Source organism: Ambystoma mexicanum, chromosome 9 (genome assembly GCF_040938575.1).
Source record: "Ambystoma mexicanum isolate Mex_15411 chromosome 9, UKY_AmexF1_1, whole genome shotgun sequence".
In the NCBI taxonomy this organism is placed as follows: domain Eukaryota; kingdom Metazoa; phylum Chordata; class Amphibia; order Caudata; family Ambystomatidae; genus Ambystoma; species Ambystoma mexicanum.
The window spans coordinates 468,150,736-468,173,431 of NC_090931.1; the positions used below are offsets into that span (position 1 = coordinate 468,150,736).

The 22,696-nt window shown below is 45.3% G+C and overlaps 1 protein-coding gene across 3 annotated transcripts in view; it reads left to right on the top strand.

Moving 5' to 3' along the window:
- Nucleotides 1-22,696, top strand: part of NOS2 (nitric oxide synthase 2) — a 206,535-nt gene that overhangs the window by 98,444 nt on the left and 85,395 nt on the right. For all 3 annotated transcript variants that reach the window (XM_069615011.1, XM_069615013.1, XM_069615012.1), the window contains 4 exons: nucleotides 11,085-11,247; nucleotides 16,485-16,576; nucleotides 19,831-19,972; nucleotides 21,269-21,408. In XM_069615011.1, coding sequence (XP_069471112.1) covers nucleotides 11,085-11,247; nucleotides 16,485-16,576; nucleotides 19,831-19,972; nucleotides 21,269-21,408 — 537 coding nt within the window. The remainder of the gene's footprint in view (nucleotides 1-11,084; nucleotides 11,248-16,484; nucleotides 16,577-19,830; nucleotides 19,973-21,268; nucleotides 21,409-22,696) is intronic.

Here is a 22,696-nt window from a genome sequence, read left to right on the forward strand (position 1 = left end):
ATAGCAGATGCCGGTAAGGTAATAAAGGGAGCAGATTGGGTGGACAAGGTAGGGGCGCAGATGGAGCTTGCGCCTCCCTCCTGGCGACTGATGGGCGGAGAAGTAGGGTGGGAGAGCCAATCATCAGTCTTCTCAGGTCAGGTGAAGGAAGCACAGAGGAGGGGAGGCTTCAGAAGGCACGGGCGGCCATCTTGGAATGGATTCAGCCTCGGGTGCTGTAATGGTGGTCGAGCGGTTGAGGCTCAGTCAGAAAGACAGCCACAACTTTACAAAATTTGCACTGTGCAGCAAACGCAAGCGTTTGAATTGTAGTGCACAAACAAACCAAGAATCGATTTTAAGTGGTTACCGCGCCTAACGCGCTAAGAATAACCCAGGGAGTCACAATTTCTAGGGCTAGGTGACATACCTTGGTGCAGTCCAGCACAAGGTGCAGCAGCAATGGGTCACTGCTCCAGCAGTGGCTAGGAGCTCCTGCTCCAGCACAGACGATTTTCGAGTACTCTGGGCATCAGGCACTGAGCTTTTGTATCACAGAGCCCTTCCAGGGGGCTGGGCTCACGCCTCGTCACCTGATAGGTGGAGAGGCACGCTGGGAGAGCCAATCAGCAGTCTTCTCAGGTCAGGTGAAGGAAGCACAGAGGAGGGGAGGCTTCAGAAGGCACGGGCGGCCATCTTGGAATGGATTCAGCCTTGTGTGCTGTAATGGTGGTCGAGTGGTTGAGGCTCAGTCAGAAGGACAGCCACAACTTTACAAAATTTGCAATGTGCAGCAAACGCAAGCGTTTGAATTGTAGTGCACAAACAAACCAAGAATCGATTTTAAATGGTTACCGCGCCTAACGCGCTAAGAATAACCCAGGGAGTCACAATTGCTAGGGCTAGGTGACATATTTTATTTATTTTATTTTATTTATTCAGATTTATTTAAAGCGCACGTCAGCCCGGGGGCATCGTGGCGCTGTTACATGAGGACATACATAATCTGGTTACCGTGGAAGGAAGATGGTTACAAAGCAGTTTTCATTACATGGCACATTTCGTAACAGACCTATGCGAGCTGGTGTGGGTGAAGGAAGGATGGAGTTAGTTGAATAGAGTGGTTTTGAGAGATTTGCGAAAGGAGTACAGAGAAGGTTCTGCTCTGAGTGAGTTAGGGAGGGCATTCCAGAGCTTAGGAGCTATGTGTGGGAAGCCTATGCCGCCGGCTTTGGCTCTTTTTACAGTGGGTACTCTGAGTTGGTTGGCGTGATGGCTTCTTCTGGGACGGATGGAAGAGTTCTTAGTTATAGTTTCAGATAGGTAGGGGGGTGCTGTGTGATTGATGCACTTGTGTGTGAGAGTGAGGATTTTAAAGTTGATTCTTTCCTTGACTGGGAGCCAGTGGACAAGTCTTCTGGCCTGTGAAATATGGTCAGTTTTGGGGATGTGTAGTGCAGCGCGGAGGGCATTGTTTTGCACTATTTGGAGCCTGCTTAGGTTTTTAGACGATGTGCCTGCCAGGAGGGCGTTGCAGTAGTCCAATCTGGCTCCTATAGTAGCTCTAGCTATGGAGAGGCAGTTAGGCGTGGTGAGGTAAGGTTTGATGGCGTAAATGAGTTTGGTGGTCAGAGCAGACGCTGAGGCGATGGCGCTGGTTTGTCTAGTCATTGAGAGTGTGGCGTCAATGTAGACTCCTAAGGTCTTGACGGCAGAGGAGACAGGTATGCTAATACTGTCGATGATCATGTGAGAATAGTTGGGGCTGAGTTTGGTTAGTGTTTCGTTGGGGGCTAGGATGATGATTTCGGTTTTGTCTCCGTTTAGGCAGAGACCATTGATAGCCATCCAAGTTTGGATTGTCGAGTAGATTTTGAAGAGGGCTTCTGAGTCTAGGTCGTAGTCTCCGGAGAGGGGGAGGAGAACTTGCGTGTCATCTGCGTAGTTTGTGTACGCTATGTTGAGGGAGTCCAGTAAGTCAAAGAGGGGTTTGGTGAATAGGTTGTAAAGGGTTGGTGCAGTGCAGGACCCTTGTGGGACTCCACAATTTATAGTGGTGGGGGGGGCGCTGTCCTGGTCGGAGTACACTTTCATGGCCCTACCTTCAAGGAAGGATGTGATCCAGGTGGTAGCCTTGTGAGAGAAGTGTGCAGCATTGAAGAGGTGAGATGTGAGAATGCTGTGGTCGACCAGGTCAAATGCTGCAGAGAGGTCGAGCAGGAGGAGGAGAGCAGGTTTGCCTGTGTCCATTATTTTGGTAATTTGATTTTTTAAATCTAGAAGGGCAGTTTCAGTCCCATGGCCTTTGCGGAAGCCTGATTGTCTTTTGCCTAGGATGGTGTTGGTTTCCAGGTAGTGTTGGATTTGATTGTGTGCGGCTTTGTCTAGGATTTTTAGGAGAAAGGGGACGGTGGTGATGGGGCGATAGTTGTTAGGGGAGGAAGGATCGAGAGAGGGTTTTTTTAGGAGCGGGCGGACCCAGGCTTCTTTTAGGCATTGTGGTACAGTTCCAGATGCGAAGGAGGCATTGATGAAAGCTGTAATGATGGGGGTGAGGGATTCTGAGCACTCTTTGATTAATGAGGGTGGGCAGATATCCCCTTTGCAGGTGGAAGGTTTGATTTTTTTGAGGAGGTCCTTGACTTCCGTCTCTGAGACTTCTCTAAAAGCAAAAAGGGGTGTTTGTGAGAGAGAGTTGTTGGTGGAAGGTGTGGGCGAGCAAGTAGGGGTGTTGAGAGCTTTGCGTTGTGAGGCTATTTTGTCTTGGAGAGTTTTAACTTTGTTGAGGAGGGCAGCCTGGATGCCTGTGCACCAGGCTTCATCCTTGATGATTTCAACTGGGCCGGGGGCAGGTGTGGTGAGTTCTTTGAATATGGAGAATATTTCTCTTGATTTGGAGCTGGCATTTGTAATTCTCTGATTGTAGGATTCGGATTTGGCGTGGAATATGGCTTTTTTGTAGGTCAAAGAGATCTCTTTAAAATCTTTAAGCGAGGATTGATTAGGCGCTGCTTGCCATCTGGATAGGGCTTTGCGTTTCTTGGTGCGAAGGTCAGATAGTTCTTCAGTGAACCAGGAGTTGCAGTGCATTGATTTTTTTCCTTTTTTTTCTTCTAGAGGGGCAATGAGATCGATGGCTTGAGTGAGCGTGCTGGAGTAGATGTTGGCTAGAGAGGTAGGGTCATGGATGAAAGGAGGCTTGAGTTCAGGGATATCGAGGAGAGGGGCGAGGTTGGAAGCAGTGAGTTTTTTGGAGCTTCTTACTTTAGCGGGTGGGGCATGAGTTAAGGTTTTATGAGTGGGCGTGGTAGGAATGGAGAATTGAATGAGGTAATGGTCTGTCCAAGGGAGGGCAGAGATGGAGGTAATTGCAGATGAGTAGTTGTGATCAGCTAGCCAGTCAATGGATCTGCCTTTGTTATGAGTGGGGGCAGTAATTTTGTGTTCGAACCCCAAGTTTGATAGTTCTTTGGCTAAATTTGCGGCTGCTTTGTCCTTTGGGTCAGTTAAACCAAGGTTAATGTCCCCTAGAAGGATGCTTTTGGTGGTGCTTTTGAGGTTGTTACCTATGTTTTGGAGGAGTTGCTTTTGGTAGTCGAAGGGTGATCCTGGTGGTCTGTAGGTGATAAAGAAGTTTATGGTGCAGTTAGGTGAGAGGGCTAGTTTAGCAGTGAGGAGATCAGCGTTGTTGTCCCATTGTTGATTACACATTCTTATGGAGAGGGTGTCTTTAAAGATGAGGGCGACGCCGCCACCACCTTTGGAGTTTTTACGGTCCTGTCTGAGAATGGTATAGTTTTGAGGGAGAGCGAGGTGGATGGATGGACTGGAAGCTTCATGGAGCCAGGTTTCGGATATGGCAAGTAGGTCAAGATTGTGGGTGGTGATAAGGTCATTGATTTCAATGGCATGGGCATGGACAGAGCGTGCATTGATGAGAGCGCATCTTAAGTCTGGTCGTAGAGTGTGTGTGTTGGCGTTGGTGGTGTTGGGGGTGGGCGATGCGTATTTGGGTGAGTGAGGCTGGGGCGTGATAGATGCAGCGTGTTGGGTGCTAGGGTAGTGAGTGTGGTCAGAGAGGTAAGTCTGGGCGGCTGATGTATGGGTGCGAGAGCTGAGTCTGTTGTTCCTAAGGAGTGTGGAGTGAGGAGTGCTGCGGAGAGTTAGGAGGTGTTTGGTGCGTGTTCTTAGTCTACGGAGCCTGAGGTGGAGTGGGTGATGTCCGATCGGGTTGGTGTGGTGGTTGAGTGTGGAATGGAGTGCAGACGACGCTGTGCTGTGTATGCCATGAGTCCAGCACAAGGTGCAGCAGCAATGGGTCACTGCTCCAGCCGTGGCTAGGAGCTCCTGTGCCGATTAGCACCGCAAATCAAAGTTGGCTCTAATGATCAAATTGTAAATTATGATTTGGACACTTGGTCAAGCACAACACTGTAGGAACATCACTTCCAAGTTCTTCCAATGGGTGGAACCAAGTCTGGAGGAAAAGACATGAGATTTTTAGCATGCTATGTCTTTGATAATTTTCTAAAATGCCAATGAAAGCCCATTCCATACTGGTGCAAAACAGGATACATTCCTTTCTCCTCTGCTCACACGACTTGATCTCAGAAGCACCAGTAGACGGCGGGATGGCAATCCGAGGTACTGTGAAGAAACGAAATGTCACAAAGGGTTGAATGGGCAAACAGGTGTTTAGTTAGGTTACAGAGTCTTCAAGTGCAGCCTGTACAGCTGCGACAAATGGCGAATGGATTTGAGAAAGGCCAACATGTATGACATTTCTTCATGAGACTTCCACTAGGCCTGCTGTTCAGTGATGAGCGCCGCTTTTTATTTTGTTTAACGAACGATCAGGACCAATGAACGCAAACATCTCTCCTTGACACATAGCGCACTCATGGCCATTCTGCTGCACATACAAACAAGTAACATTCCTCTAGCATGCCGAAGGAGGCCAGGAGATATGTATGCAGTTCAGAGTGGGAATCCACACCTCCTGTGCCGCCCTCCCTCCCCCACCCCGGTAGACTAACTGCTAAGTATGGTAAGGGGCACAGTGCCGATTTCTGCAAATGTCACAATAAAGCCGCTGACACCCTGGGCACTTCATACTCCTTTGCCCCCAGTATGACAGATAGATACCGAAGGGGATTTATTACCTTCTGAGGATAAATAAATAACATTAAAACATTCAACGAGGCAGTGACAGGCTGTGCATCCAATAAAGAGAAGAAGGGGGCCCAAGTACTGGCTTGTTACCTTGCTGGGCCTTGCGCGAAATAAGAAGGGCCCAGGTCGCCTAACCTACGAGACTTGCTGCGAGAGCAGGTAGAGCTGTGAGAATGGGAGGTGTGGGGTATTTTATGGACTGTGCAACTTTGATTGGCATGTTTCAGGATGGTCATGTCTTACATTATAGATTGTGCGCTGCTTGTTATTGTAGAGTGTGTGTTCTTATGTTGATGCTGCACTGGGCTATATTGTAAGGGGTTCTTCTGCACAATAAAGTGCATGTTGGTGATAGGGAAAGTCATTATTGATATGAAAAACTATGTTCTGCTCTAGCGGCATGCTTGAGATAGCGATGAAGAGGTAACCTTGCAAAATTAGAAATCATATGAATTAGAAAAGTAGAATAGAAACCATAATGTAAGGAAAGAGATTCCAGACATTTTTTAAAAAGCACTCTTTATGGCCCCTGGTGGGGACGGATATGCAAGCCAGGTCTAAAAAGTCTACATATAGCAACTGAAGCAAGCAAATCTTCAACAAATAAAGATTACTTTTAATATGGGGCCACGTCTGTCGAGGAGGATAGATGATATTAAAATCAGTTTAACAAAAGATACCTTTTGAAAAAAAGGATCTTTCAATTATGCCAAGATTAGGACAATGCTCCAACTTTAATGATCAGTGTTTGGTCCACAAATCATTTGATGGTTGGACATCACGTTGCCTCTCTAGGTGTACAACCTTATCTACTTCCCAGATGCATACAATTAGCACACTTAAAAATATTTGCATAACCACATACAAGCGATAATGGGGCACAGCACCACACATTTCTGACACTACTCGTTAGAATGCCAGTCTGCAAACCTTCAAGCTGACAGATGTATTGCAGAATTCTGGAGATATATCAACATCGTTAGCCCTCCTCTTCTAGCTGGAGGACAACTTCAGACAGCAGCCTGCTTCAACCAGTGCCATTGATTACAAAGGCTATTTTATGTTACTCCCAATATCTCAATCAAGCATGGGTCACATGGGTACTTATATGATCAATCCCATGTACGGCGACCGTAATGCCAGTGTGCCAGTGAGGACAATTAGACACTAATATATGAACTGACAGAAGCAAGAACATGTCAACAGTGGATTATGCACAGAGCCTCAAACAGAATCATCCCCTTCTGGACATGATCCTGTCTTTATCCGTCATTTTATTCTGTCCCGTCCACGTATGTGAGCCGAGACTTTCTTCCGGGCTTCAGAGCACAAGTTTGAAAAAGTTGTGAAGCCCCAAACTAATGGAAATAGGGGAAGCCCCAACAGTTGCCAAAATCAGAAGTAATCGAAACCATTATATTGTCAACAGCTAACGCTTTGCTATTAGGTAGAATCGGCCTAGCAGAGTGGTATGGCATGAATTGACATTGATTAAAACATAATGCTTCTAAGAATGAGCTTTGGTGATTGATTCCAAGTTAAGCCTCTGATGCCAGATGTTGAGCCTCCATTATTTGCTACTTGCCTTGAAGCACCGCTAAAGGTTACAATCGTATGTACATTGATTATAACCTTTTCTTGACAGCCCAGATTAATCCGGTTGCATCAGCATGTTCCGTTCAACTAAGAATTCTTACGCATGTCCTCCCTTCATTGCCTCCATGAACCCAGGCTGAAGTCAAAACCGGCCGATAGTAGTGTAGCTGGACAATGGGCTCTGTTCAGGTGTGCCGAAACATTTACTTGCATGGATGCAAAACATCCATGTTGCCTATTTCTCGGACCCAGATCACCCATTGTGATCACATTACACCATTTTGCAGGCATTCACATTTCCAGTGGACAAGCCTTTCAAGACCATGGCATTGTATATTGTCAACTGAGCATACAATCAACTAGGTTCTCTAGTCCCAGTTTCCATTGCTTTGCTCCCATGTGCCACTGGTATCAGCAACAAACATGCTCTTATATGCACCACTTTTTCAGATTTCCCACTTGAGGGATGGTCTTTCCATTATGTTAAGATGTCCTGGAAAAACACAGTTTAAGCAGAAATGGTAGTCTGGGAAATCCTGCACTCAATAACAGAAATACTCAAAGTGAAAGGCAAAACCCACTTTTTTAATAATCGTACATAAAGCAGGGACAGCATACAAGCAATAGGGTCGAAGCTCTCAGAGGTTCTCATACAAATAAAGGATTATAAGACACAATTTCATCATCACTGACATGGTACTACAATCTCAGTTACAAAACCCTACTGGATGAAGGATTGGTTAAGGGAATTGACTATGTAGGTATTACGTACTGGGGTTAGTCTTCTAATTGGTCATTACATATTTGATGGCTCCACCTGAGACCAACTCTGAATTTATAATAGTGAATAAATGTAATCTCTATAATAAGCTATTGGTTGGCATAATACGTAATGGGTGGCTTAGCATTGAGGGTTTTTGTTGGTTGGCACCTATCTGGCCAACCTTGGGCAATTGACAGGTTGTCAACACACGAGCCAGAAAGGAGTAGGGGGAGAGAGACCTAGGAACTGTTTTCCTTTCAATAAAAAATATACTATCCCTTATTCCTAGGCCATGAGCCAGAGAGACCTCTTTGTAGTTGACCTTCCAAAGCACATCATTTCTGAGAATATGTGGGGAATCGAGGCAGGAGCCTATCTGTGTCTGGGGCTAATGAATAGACAGTGTTCTTGAATTATGCGTCATGTGTGAGAGGACCATGTTTTGAATTATTTCACCCTGTATTTACTAAGATTTTAGCTAATATGAGTACAAGTGTTATTACTTTCCTGACCACTAGAAGCTTAATCGATCTGTTCCTTATGAAGGTTTTAGATTATAATTATTCTGCACCTGGCATTCAAAGGCTGGTTGTTCTTTAATTAATCTAAGAAAAATATGCCTTGTGCCATGGCAATTATTATCTTTTGTTTTCTCCAAGCCGTCCAAACTCTCCCTAATTTCGCAGTAACCTTGGATGGGTCCGTGCAGGTCATGTATGTGCACTACATGGGTCTGTATTTCAGTGATCTCAGCAGTTTGAGTTTTCATGAAGCTTAGAGGCCTTCCTTTCATTTCAATGCATGCTGCTGCTTCCATTTTGAAAAAGATGGCTGCCCATTACTGTTGCGTTTTTATGTTAGTGAGCTATATATGTGCGTCATTCATGTTGCATTCAGCTTATACATTGCTTATGTTAAGTTCTTTATCAAGTGATATTCTTCGTAATTGCATATATGACCTATTGTCCATGTTTCTTTATGGTGAGTGCATATTTGCTACGTGCTGTTGCATGCGCGTGTGTCAGTTAACCGTGAGTTTGCTTATTCTCGCCATGTTTAATTACATTAGATACATTTCTTCCTCTACCTGCCTGGGATAAGGCCGCTATGGTGGCCTTAGTGAGTAATGTTTCCCACATATGCAATATTGGGGTGAGGCTGGGGCAGTAGCTATGAATGACGTATTGATCTGCCTGTCAACAGTATGACATGTAGTGTCCCCTGGAATGGTTCACATTACTACCCAGTAAATTGGGGGCCACTTAGGTCTCCTATTACACAAGAAACAGCAATTGGCAGGCTTACAAATTTAAATCATGGCTCAAATTACGTTAGCCTGGGCTCCTAGTATGAAATGGCATCAAGTTTTAACAAAGGGTTGGTGCACAGTTAATATAACAATTGTTTGCACATGGAAAGCTGCTAGTGCATTGCTGGGGCCTTATGTACTACTGGGAAATCTTTATACTGGGTGGTTTATGCTTGGTGTCAATTCATCACAGCACATACGATACTCATTCTCCCAAGAATGTCCAGAATGCCAAAAAGAGGGTCATCATTCACTCCAATGTTGACGTTTTCCAATTTGCTATCATCGCATTCTTGTCAAGAAGGCACTGGTATTTGTAACTTGGATATCAATGTATCCTTGACATTGGGTCTCAAGGTCAATTTACATACCACAAAGGGCCTGATTCATGGAATTATTTGTGTGTAAAATACAGTTTTTGTGCACCAAACTGCGCACAAATCTGCATTCGTCGATTCATGGAATTTAATGTGCTGTACTTTTTCTGGACTTGTGTGGAGTTCGCGCAGGCTCGGCATGTCTCTGCGATTCGTTGAGAGCCATGTGTGAGGCTCCACACAGAACTTGAGCATGGCTTGCGCAGAGGACTGGGAAGGGAGTGGAACACCAAAAATGGGGAAGAACTTGCTCAAAAGTGGGTGTTCCAAGGGACGGCCTCACACGCTCACAATTGTGCGGCACGAGACGTATTCATGGATTCGATCGCGCAACCTCTCGACTGGGAAATGGCCGCGCAAGTCCTTCATACTATCCGCCATCCGATGGCAGGCGTAAGTACAGTTGCGCATAGGAATCGCAGCACGGAGGTGGGATTGCAATCTCAGATTTCGGGGTGCGTGTACACAACCGGGTTCCAATCCAAGTTAGGGGTGCGTGCACACAGTGTAGCGGGGTGCAGGAACGATTTATGGGGGTTTGCATGCAGACTTTTCGAGATTTCAACATAATTACGATTTTTCATATGCATGTTGTCAGGGTGCTGGGGGAAAATGCAGGCCTGCTTGCGGGGGAACCCAAACACTGTTTGAAGGGTGTGTGTATTTTCGTCTGGGGCAGCAAGCAAAGGTTGATGTCCCGGCTGTTTTTGCTTTGCGTGGGTGCATGTCGGGGTCGTTCTGGGCATGACTTGCGAATACGGTTACTTTGCACAGTAAATTCTATGAATAAACGGGGCACGCATTATTTAATCTGCACGCGCTCGCTCAGTGTCCTTCTTGGCGCACATCCCCTGTGGGATTTCTACGCACATTTCCATTAATCGGGCCTAAAGCTATTATCAAACTAACTGAGAAAGCTGTGGCAACTGCATTCACATGTATTTCATGTATTCATTTATTTATTTTTGGTGTTTTCTATAGTGCCAACAAGGCATTTTTTGCACAAAGGAACGGCAATGCTGAACTTATAGTTTTTTAAAAATGGCAAATGTAGAGATGCATTTGTAATGCTCCGTGTGGTATACGCATACAGCCTCCAAAGCCAACACAAATGGGCTTCAACAGACATAGGAAAGTACCTTGAAGCAATTGTCCCAGATTTCATGCTTTACTGGCAATCAGCTTACTCACAGTCCATCAAACGTGTTTTGTAGAGTTGATGGCATGTGCTCCCAATCTGTCTATTCCCCTGCCAACTTCTAAAACGTGTCAGTGTCACCTCCTTTATACCCACTCAAAACACTGGCTAGTATTGTGGTTTTTCCATATACGGCGGGGAAGATTGGTCACTGTGCCAGCATAGTGCAACTGATAATTGCCTTCTGGCCAGTGAGAGTTAGGATACACATTTCAGGGTTGCATGAATCGAATTATGTTTTTGGGGGGGTTGGATCTAGTAGGATGAGCTCAGTGTAGATTCACTTAGGCAAACAGGAGGGGCTTAGATATTTTAAAGTGCACCTAGAGCCCTGAACAGCTAGAAGATAATGTGATCTCTGGCCTTAGTTTGCGGCTGCAGAGCGTAGAGAGTTGAGTACCAATCCCTGCTTTCCCACAATATAAAGACATGCCATTTCAGAATCAGCTCATCTGTCAAAATAAGGAGCCATTAGAAATATGCTTTGCACTGTATTGAGCACCACATAAACAGGGAACATCCACCTATGTTGTTGGTACAAACAAATGCATTCATAATGAACTGGCACCACAAATGTTCTCACCTACCTGGTTCAGGAAGCTGAGTTTAGGAGTCATCATCGTGACAGGACATTGAATGGCCAATGGGACAACTAAAGTTTGTAATGCAATGCCACCTTTCAATTCACAGGCCAAGGATAGAGGAACACCTGGCTCGATTGGAGACCATCACCAAAGAAATAGAGGCAACTGGAACCTATCAGCTCACCGAAGAGGAACTCACCTACGCAGTCAAGCAAGCGTGGAGGAACGCGCCGCGGTGCATCGGGAGAATCCAGTGGTCCAATTTACAGGTGACAGCATTACCCGCTATTACTTTCGTGTGATGATGTGCCTCCAGCACACTTTACCCCTTTCTCCCTAAGAGGGTTCCAATTGATGGTGCTACCTGGGAATAAGCCTCAAGTTAGCTAAAGAGCTGCTGATGTTGCATGTGTGTGGCCTGGAATTAAATACAAAAGAAAGAGATGCATAAGATACGGAGCAAGTTGGACACATAGACCTTGTCAGGCCCCACGGCTATGGGCAGATTGTGTTAAGTGCAAGTATCTTCTTATCGTAGATGCTCTGCCCATTTTAGAAAGTAAGACCTAGCAGTTGTTGAGAAGCAATCCAACTCTCAATCCGTTTAGAAAAAAATTAACAACTTTTCTGTCTTATTGTTATTATTATATATATACAAACATATCTATATCTTAAAAGATCACTGCATAGGCCCACTATGGTCTGCCTGGATACCCATGGGGATGCGGAGGCCGTACAAATAAATCCCATTAGCTTGTTTAGAAGAAAGTTCAAGTGAATGTGGATGCAGACTTTGAAGGGGTTAGGCTGCTAACCACCTGTCAAGACTTTGAGTCAATGGTGACTCCTCCATCATTGTGCTTAGATTTTGAGGGTGGTTCAGGACATGCTGCCTCTCTAAATTAATCTATATTTCGTAGTTCATACAGAATTCATGGGTAGAGGTAGACTGCACCTCAAAAGTAGAGGATGTACTTGTTGTGATAGGAGGTTTGGTGAATCACAATATATAGTGCCCATCTAACAATCATTGAGTTCAGCGTATTACACTTGAAGAGCTTTGCGCTACATGAGGCAGAAGCGCCATGCCCCTGCATTTATGACATGCGATCTACACCTTTTAACTTTGGACCGAGTAAACTCACGTTTCAGCTCTTGAATGCCATGGAAAGCTTTCCCAGAGAGACTGTTTACTTACAGGGCCTAGTTTTTAGAACCTTTGAGCCAGCTCGGACAAAGTGCTATAGAAGATACAATTTCATAAGATATCCTAACAGGCAGACATGCACTTGGAACTTACGTTCATCCTCATTTCTCCCATTGTGATACCTATCTTGGTATGCAATGCTATGCCATATTAGCACCTGGCGAGGGGGGGTGGTGGCCTCCCAGCCAATGGGGAGGCTCAGAACAGGGGGCATTACCAGATGGTAATCCCACCACCCTGAGCCTCCTTAGGGCTGGCGGCCACTATCTCCTCTCGCCGGGGAATGAGGTAAGTGCTTCTAACCCCCCTCCCCGCTCCCTTGCTCCCCATTCCCCTATTTCCCTTCCTTCCCCCGCTCCACCCCACACTTTCCTGCTTTCGGGAGTGGACACGTTGTAAACACTTCTCTCTCCAGCGCATCCACTCCTGATCTGCGACAGGCCGCCATGGGAAGGAAGAAGGGACTACACATAGTCACTTCTCTCCATTCCATGGCGGCCATTTTTGGGTTTACTATTTTCTTTTTTTTGAATGGCCGCCATGGAAAGGTAGAAGGGACAACATGTAGTCACATCTCCCTTTCCATGGTGGGCATTTTGTTTGTTTATTTTTTTTTGTTGTTTTCAATGGCTGCCATGGAAAGAGAAAACAGACTTCATTTTCCCTTCCACGGCGGCCATGTTTTTAAACTTTCTTTTCTGTTGCGAAACGCTGGAGCATTTTGCAACAGAAAAGAAATGCTTTTAGTGCCCTGGTCTTATGGGCCGGGGTACTAATAGCAATAAGCCCCTTGCAGGGGGGTCATTACCACTTCAGGTAATGACCCGGGGCCTTCGTTAAGGCCCTCGCTTCGCTTGTGCCTGAAACTATGGGCCCCCGGGGCATTACGTGAAGTGGTAATTCCCCCTCTTGCTCGGGGCTTATTGCTTAATTAAGCCATGCAAGCTTTGCAAATGTATGAAATATTTGTACTACTGATGTTCTTGACATCGTGCTATGTTTGTGATCGATGCATCGTTTGCCACACACATCTGCCTCTGCACTAGCACCATGGCGGTCATTTTAGGGCAGGGAAGGGTGTTTGTCCCCCCTTAACTTTGTGACACACCATTTTGTCCCACTAATTTGGCAAGGAGCCCCTTTCATGAGATGCCATGCCTCCCTAACATTTTAAGCAAAGTTACCCCACTGACTAGCACCCACTACTCAACTCATGACACTCGCCTCTTGTAATAATGTAAAGTTCACATCCACGCCCGATGTCCTCTTTCTCCTAGACGCTCACACTACACACTAAACAGCACCCAAAAGTCTAGCTAAACAGTCCAGGATGCCTCTGCACTCCTACAGGTATCAAGTTACAAGACCACCAGGGGATATCACCCTGCAACAAAGACCACACCATACATTCCATAACACATAGATGCTTACACACAGCAGACCATGGTATCTCTGAGCTGCCTCCCATCACCACTTAAGCAACACACAGTGCATTCTTCCCAATACGCTGATTCTTATTTGTACCAGAGCATATTTTCTCCAAACTCCCCCACCAGCTCAGCAAACACGACTTTGCTTTCTTCCAGATATCCTACTCTCCACGCCACTCACCTACTTCTTTTATAGGATGCAAAGTACCAAGAGGCAGGCACAGATCAGACGTCCCACTATATAAGACCCAGTAGCATTACATAACATTCAATAAACAGCGCAAACCGGTAAAGGTTATTAAAGCTGTTTAGATTAGCCCAGTCAATTAATTTGCAAACGCCCCACTGGCATTAAGCCCCCCTTTCACACAATCATCATGCATTGGGATAAACTAATAATACAGTGCACATTTCAGAAGACGTCCTTTATTTGATTAATTTATATCGACTCCCCTGTACATTTCCCATGTTTAATGTTCACATATTATATCTCTTATGAAACTGAAGAGAAGAGTATAACTTCCCGAACGTTTCCAAGAAACTAGGAGTTATAACCTAATCTAGATGCCACGAACACCTGGTTCATTGCCCTTAGCTTACCAATCAGGATCACTTTTGAGACTTTTGGCACATTCCCAAATGGCCCCATTTCAAGGCCGTCTTTGCACAGGACAACAATATGAATGCGTAGGGTTTTGTAGGATACCTTGTTGACATATTGATCACAAATACAGGGCAGATGTATACATGGATTCATTTTAAGGGCTATGGGCCTCATTACACAGAAGGAGGTAAGGGTTACCGGTCACCGGTAATGGTACCGGTGACCGTTAACCCGTACCGCCTGATTACGATGTCCCTTTGCAGGTTGGTACTTTAACGCCTGCTTATTACGGTACCGCAAAATGGGAATGGGGAAAGGCAATGGGGGAAGGGGGAATTACCGCCCCGCCAACCTTGGAATAGGGCGGTAATTCCCCTTTCCTCCAAGGCGGGGCCGGTATTTTACCGGCATGGACCAAGGTGCTAATAGTAGCACCTTGGTCCACCGCCTACCGTGTAATGAGGCCCTATATCTAGTAAGTCACCTTGTGGGTGCTTTGTTACAGTTGCGTATATACATTGAGTTACTAAGTCCATTTGGGGCAGATAGACTAGGCTGCAATTATAGCCAATAGGGTAGATGTCAGGACCCGCAATACTCACACAATGAGGCAGGATGAGAAAACACACTTTCATGGTGATCCCTGTTGTGGTGTATGCCTGTTTGTTAGGAAGGGAGATGTTGTAATGTGAGTTAGGGCCTTATTACACGGAAGGCGGTGATCTAGGGTGCTATTAGCACCCTGGACCATGCCGGTAAATTACCGGCACCGCCTTGGCGGTAAGGGGATTTACCGCCCCATCCCAAGGTCGGTGGGGCGGTAAATCCCCCTTCCGCCATTGCCCTTCCCCATTCCCATTTCTGCCCCATAGGGCTCTATGGGAATGGGGAAGGCGCTAATTACGGCACCGCAATTTTGCGGTACCGTAATTAGCTCCGAGGTCCCTTAGCGAGTTGGTTTTTAACGCCTGCAAAAAGCAGGCGTTAGAGCACCAACCCGCTAAGGGACCTCGTAGTACGGCGGTAAGGGTTAACGGTCACCGTTGCCATTAACGGTGACCGTTAACCCTTACCGCCGTCCGTGTAATGAGGCCCTTAGTCTTTTTAGGTATCACTGGCCAGGAGTGCATGCTGATGGAATGGTGATGCATGCATGAGAGACAGCTCAGGAGAGTGTTGAATGAGTGTTGTGTGTGAGTGTTCCATGAATGCCAGTTGGGGGCCTGAGCTGGAAGTGGTGGGTCTGCTTCACTAAGGTGACTCACTGCATTGCTTGTTCAAAGATACCAAGTCCTAATGAACCAGCTACAATATTTTACTGCCAAGTTATAGGCAACTCTTTATGGCACACCCTGAGTAGAACATGCTTACTCCAAGAGTCACCATAATACTCACACAGATGGGCAAACTGAATGTGTTTCCAACACATTAGAACAATCACTAACTCTTAAAAGAACAACCCGGGTTCTGCTACTAAATAGCAGAAGTTGCCTAAAATAGTGACTGGAATGTGTTCAATGATGACACATTTTACTGCCTTCAAGTATTCCAGGCACTTTTTTTACTCAAACACATCCAGGTCTTGCTCGGAATAAATGCAACAGCGTGGGGGTTCGCCACACTGCTCCCTTCAACGTCTCATCCCTCAAGACTGCGCCGTCACCAATTACAGGATAAAGACTACCAGACTAAAGCTTGAGACTTCCTGTGCGTTTCAGTAACTTCGCCAGTGGCAGGTGCAGTAGCAGGGAATATGTAGGTGGAGAAAGGCCATGGTTCAGGGTATTCTTTCACGGTTTGGCATTCCAAGCTGGACTTCTAGTGGGCTCTGTTGATAAAGTGGTTGGTAGGTAAAGAAGGATTGCAGACAATACATCGTGTGTGAAGTGCAGTCAAAATTCAGTTTTATTGTTTTAAAATTCTTGTTATTTAGTGTTCCAGAATTTTTAAAATGAACTGTGAAGTACCAATACGTGAAGACCAATATTGTGAAAGTAAGATTAGATTTTAAGTTCGAAAGCACTACACCCCAAGCAAGAACGAAACACCCATTATGAAATCAGGCATAAAGTAGCCATCTTGGGACTGTCAGACATTTCGAAATCTGCTTGTTATTATGCAATCGTGACTTTAAACCTGCCTGTTAACCCATAACCCATATGTGAAATATATATGGGTTATATGGGTTATATGTGAAATAGCTAGTAAATTCAGACCATATATGCAAATTGTCTTAACACATTGCTCTTGTTGTGACATTTTTAGGTATTCGATGCACGGAATGCCTCCACGGCAAAAGAGATGTTTGAGCACATCTGTCGCCATCTCAAATATGCCTCAAATAACGGTAACATAAGGTACAGTAAATGTAAAGTGTAAAGTAGCCTCACCAAGTGCTCTGCATGAAATGAATGAATGGCAGAGTTAGGTGGACTGGGAGGAGGGGCTTTCACTAAAGACATGCATGGTGAATTCATCAGTCAGAGTGATAGATAGAGACCTCTACTGGACTTATTTACATTACATGCACGATGATGTAGAGTAGAAAAAAGAATTCTCCCTGATAACCTTACCACCACTACTGCCCCCACCTCTTTTAGCTCTTTACAGAGGAATGTATTTCCAGATTCAAGGAACACGCAGAAGGTGGGGTTATTGGTATACAGCGCTACATAAATAAATAAATAAATCAATCAATCAATTATACTTTCTTCTAGTAGCCGGATTTTCCTAATCCTTATATGCAGGGCGAAGAAAGACCTACCCACACTTAAGCTGCAGGTCGTCTGTCCGAGTTGCCTGACCCCTCTTAGGATGAACGTGGATGAGCAGTCAAGGATTCACTCTTGGGTGGCAAAGGGGGTTGTAGGCTGGAAAAAGGGTCCCGTAGAACACACTACAGATCAAAATAAGGAAAGGTCCAGACACTAGTGTTAGTACAAATATACTTATTTGTAGGAAGGAATTCTACAGGGGCTGGATGATGTAGTGTGGAACAGGTAATTACATTTTCTGGAGAAGTCACTCAATGTTCAACGGTTCAGTTCTTGAATCTAAAAATCAGTGTTCATATTTTCAGACTGGAGGAAAACCTAGAGTTACCCAATGGTGTAAACCCAACACGAAAGCTCAGTGTGTATAGGTTATAGAAGCTGTCAAAGTGTGTATAGTCAGTACAATTCACTGTTAAGAAATAGCCTGCACTCTTAGTTAACAGGCCAAATTAAAGGAAACAGCCTCTCAGTTAAAGGGAAAAGCATCTGGCAAACTTTTCAGAGACAGCACAAATCGCTGTTCACCAAAATGAGTGCAGCGAATGCAAGCAGAGACCCCACACTGGGACAGTGACCAAGGGCCCACGACGATGTTCATGGACCACGGAGCGACAAACCTGAAATTGTGCTATGCTGCAGTGTTCTTGCGTTCGGACGTGCAATAAGAGCAACCAAGTGATGCAAGCAGTGCTACAGCAGTTCAAGTAGGTTAAGCCTGGGATTCCTCAGAGATCCAGGAGGTGAAGTCTCTATCTTTTAGCAGTGGTAGGTTGTGGTCTCTACCCACTGCCAGTCCTTAAGAGTTGCTGGTGCTCCAGTAATTCGATGAGGCTTGCAAATGTCAGCAATTTGACTGTGAACAAGCAAGGAGCCCTTGGGTGATTAACTGAGCGGATCCGGCTAAGTCATCAAAGTGATGGCCAATTTGGTTTGCTCTTGTCACTGAAGAAGCAGCAGAATCCACCAGTGCTTCACCTACAGTTTCAGGGTTTGGGACAGATGCCACAGCACAGCGTGCATCTTTCTCGGGTGAGACCTTTTCCAGATAGCTTGGGACACATTCCAGGGATTAAGCAAGGTGAGTTCCAGACTCCCATGGCTTCTAGCTCTCCTTTGAGCCAAATGCAAAGTCACCTTCCAATCTCATTCACTGCATCCTTCAAACCTCTGGCAGCTACCCAATCAGTGGTGATCGCCACATTCAGACCTTCCCTGGCTTCTCCAGGACAAACATACAGGGTGGGAATGTGTCCTTGATTCTCAAACCAAGAGTGTCGGACAGCCCATCTACATACATGACCACGCCCTTCATAGATATAGGGTGTTCCCTGAAAAAGGTGAAATTACAATCTGCGTTCACCCAAAAGGCATGCAACAGCCAGTCAGTTACACAGAAAGCCTAGGGGGACCCATTGACTAGAACCGCTCAAGGCATCATTGGGGCACCCGAGCCTCAGAGTTGTAGGGACTGCCACAGAAAACACCGTTGCTTTCCAAGTGAGGCCAAATATTTGGATTCAGTGGAGAAACAGTGGTTAGTGAACCAGTCATGGGACTCACACAGGTTCACAGTTTAGGATTTTCAATCCAACACTTTCCAAGAGGGACACATGGGCAGCCTCAGATTCCAAGCAAAAACGAGGAATAGTGGCAATATAAAAGGATTGTTACTTTAATCAAGACGTTAGCACGTCAGGCGGCTACAACACAAGGCGATCGATCATCTGACATCATGCTCTCTGAAACACCCACTGCACAGGATGAAGGCGACTAGAATTTATTAGGAGTCTGGTGGTAAAGGTACAACATGCAGTATTTAGAAATATGGCGCGTTTTACTGTTCTTCCAAACTACGAGTTTCAAACCTGAAACTCTACAATACCGCCTATGATATTACCACATGCGGTAGCAGGGCATTTCCCGATGGAGTCTAAGAGCACGCCAACATGGGGAAAAACTGAAGGCTCCACATGGGCAAGAATCTTGAAGTCCCCTTTCGGTTAACGCATGCCAGCGGTATCTCCATTTGGCAATATTTCTGAAGGCAATGCCACCGAAGTTGGAGTTGCCCCAATTCTATTTTCTGGAAAGCAAGGAAATGGTGGCCACATACACAATCTCTAGGCAGTTACTCCATCCCAGCTATTGAAACCCAGAAGCACCTCACACAAACATAGTAAGCAATACAAAAACCTATCATAGGCATTCGCTGCCGAGGATGTCCACCAGAACATTTCCGTTACCAGTATAGGTGTATATGAATCAATGACTGAGTAGGGTGCAGAGAGACAAATTATCAGACACGTGGGTATCTAAAATGGATGAACTGCAAACCTAGGCGTTTTGATGGCTTCCAACATCCTGAAACCTTTTTGGTTTGCCAGATTGATTTTTTTTATCAACCAACACAAATACCTTACAATGTATCTGGAAGATACTCTCTATTGGTTGCGTTGACATGTGGACTGCCGCTAAACTAAGCCCATGAAATAGGCATTCATCTGGGTGACCAAACTTAAACGGATAATGTCCATTGAATAAATAATGTAAACTCTAGCTTTTGGCCACGACCATCTATCTCCATTATGCAGATTTCAGATGATGTAGTCGGCCTTTTCACCTGCACACTTGACTAAAAGCACATTTGACATAGTAAATACATATTACCATGTTTACTCCAGCAGATGCCTGCGGTCCCATCCTGGCCACCACAGTATATTCTGATGCGTTGGCACGGACTCACAAATGTTCACAATATCAAAAAGTAGAATTCAATGTCACTAGGATAGACTGCGCTTCCTGATATCCAATGTCTTTTCCCGTTCTCCTCTCACCAGGTCTACCATCACAGTCTTCCCACAGCGAACAGACGGGAAGCACGACTTCAGAGTGTGGAACAGTCAACTGATCCGCTACGCTGGCTACCAAATGGCAGATGGATCCATCCTGGGGGACCCTGCAAGTTTAGAGTTTACACAGGTACCCTATGACATGGATTTGAATAGCTATGTGTGTGCAAGGTGCCCCTTCTGAACAAAGGTCAGTCTTGTAAAGCCTTCAGAGCCCAGAAGAAAGAGTGAAGCCCAATAATGTGTGTAGTCCTGCAATGGACTGAAACACGTTCTATACTACAGTTCTAGGATTGTGTGACACTGGACTTTTCAGTGGTCATAGTTTTGACTGAAGCAGTCTGCTTTGCAATATTGGGATTTGCTGGAACCATTCTTTTTTTTAATCCTTGGATTGATTGTCACCAACTCTGTGTGGAAGCACGTTCAGTAGATGAACCCTTATACTGTCTAGAGTGTGATTGATTGAGCCCCAGAACACCCTGACTGATGGAACCCCATAGCATATCCTGCAGGGCTTTACTGGGTTGGACCCATAGCAAGCTCTGCATTGCTAGGATATGTTTCCTCATACACTGCCCTGAAGTACTGAAATGCTGCAGGCATGTACCCTAAACCCTCTCCTTCTATGCTAGGATTGATTGAAGCCTATAGCTTTTCCTATAGGACTGATTGACAGCCATAAGCTACCTATCATTCAGTCCTGGTTTGACTGGAAGACATAGCCTACCCTGCGGTTCTTGTGGATAGATCGTGGGTGATCATGTGGGTGAAAAATAGTAATGTTTGCATCTAACACCACCGTCTGCATCTAAAGAAGGTGTGTCCACTATAGTATGATCTTAGGGAGAATTTGGGTATGGGGAGGTGGGTGGGGGGATATCACAACTTTTCACGTGCTGAGGAAGATGTGGCTGTTGCGGGTGGGTTGTTGGAAGCAAGGACACCGTTAGCAGGGGGTTTCCATTTTCAACAACAGTGTATTTTGTGTTTCTGGCATTGGTTAAGTTGCAACACAAACATTTTATAAGCATATTTGTGCTTATTTGGTTTGAGGTTGTTGTAGTTATTTATCATACATGGTATTCCTCTATTGACTTTCCATCTTCTTTGTCTGTAATGGGAATCACTCAGCAGAATGTAACCAGAAAATCAGTCCTCAAATAAAGATCTTGCAGAGCTGGTTTCATGGCAATGGGCAGGATCCCACCAAAACCCTAATGGACATGAGAGCTGTCCTACAAACACCACTTGGGAAGATACTCTAACTTGCCAGCACCACATTTTGCATAGCAACCATCCTTCCAGCACACAATATGCAGGAGATCTTGAGAAAGCAAGCCTTAGACATCTTCCTCCTAAAACTAAGGGGAACACTGTTGCAGGCGTCAGCATATTCAAAAGACTATTTCTCTCTCTCTTACAGCTGTGCATAGATATTGGATGGAAGCCTAGGTACGGGCGCTTTGATGTCCTTCCACTACTGCTCCAAGCCAATGGCCAAGACCCTGAATTTTTTGAAATCCCGCCAGAGCTAGTCCTTGAAGTGTCAATGGAACATCCTAAGTAAGTAGATTGAACTGTGATAACGGTCATAGCCCTTTCTCCGTAGTACCAGCCATTGTCGGTAGCCAACAAATGTGTCTATTTTTACATTACATGACATTCAAATAATCCCAGCATAACAATATTAAATGACCATTTGCTCCGTAAAGTACCTATTGCTGCACTCATGTAATGACACTGGTGCCTTATATATTAGGTCATCTTGCAACTGATATAGAATGAGTTGCATTCCTGCAAAGCTTGTAAGCTTTGTTCAAAGTGTTGCATAGAATACTTGTCGGGTTTGAGGTGTATAATCAAATGCCTATTGCCGCAATATAGATCAACCAATTAACTGATACAGAGGTAAATAGTTAGGACAATGGATAGATCAATGAGCAGATTGACAGAGCCGATCGATCATTTAATTGATCATTCAATTGGCAGAACAATGGTAGACCGGCAGGTAGTTGGTTAGATTGATACCCTCAGCAGCTCAGGATACACCTGGACCAGTAGACCGGTATGCAGAGTAATAAAGAAGCAGCCAGAACAGATTGATAGGAGGCTTTACATCCAGTACACAGATAGTGGACATTATAAACAGAATAGCCAGTTCCGGAAGCATCTTCAAACCTTCCTCTCTGCTTCAGCTTTCTCTCCCCCTGTCCCTTTCTGAATTCCTGACTGATACTGAAACTGCACTGGCAACCCTTCTGATCTCTGGCCCAAGCCCTGCCAGTTGCACATCTGCATTGCCTCCCTGGCAACACCTGCACCTGGGGACTGTTTTCTGTATCCCTACAGTCCCCTCACCTGCACTTATATCTGCACTCACCTTGCACTTGCCACCTGCTGGCCGTTCTTTTATTTATCTTTTATTTATCTTGTTTATTTATTATCCCATGTACTGCACCTTCCATTCTGTATTGAACTGTTATTTATTAGCCCATGCACTGCACTTTCCCCTCTCGCTCCCCGCTTGCACTTTTTCTTTCCCCCTTCCCTTGCACTTGCGCGATCTGAATGACACCTGGCCTAGTAAGATCGTTGCCTGTCTTCCCTCTGTTGCCCCTCCCTTGCCTCGTCGCGACTTGAAACACTTGTGTATAGGCACAATATAAATGCCATATCATATCATATCAAGGAAGTCTGTTTTAAGCCGGTCCATACATTGGCAGTTTAAGGAGACTCCAGTTCTGTGGGGTTTTTGTCCACTAATTCTATGCCTTTTGCATATGCTGTCGATGAAAAATTCATGGGAAAGGTAAAATAATTACAATTTGCAAAGTATTTAAAATAAGTGACC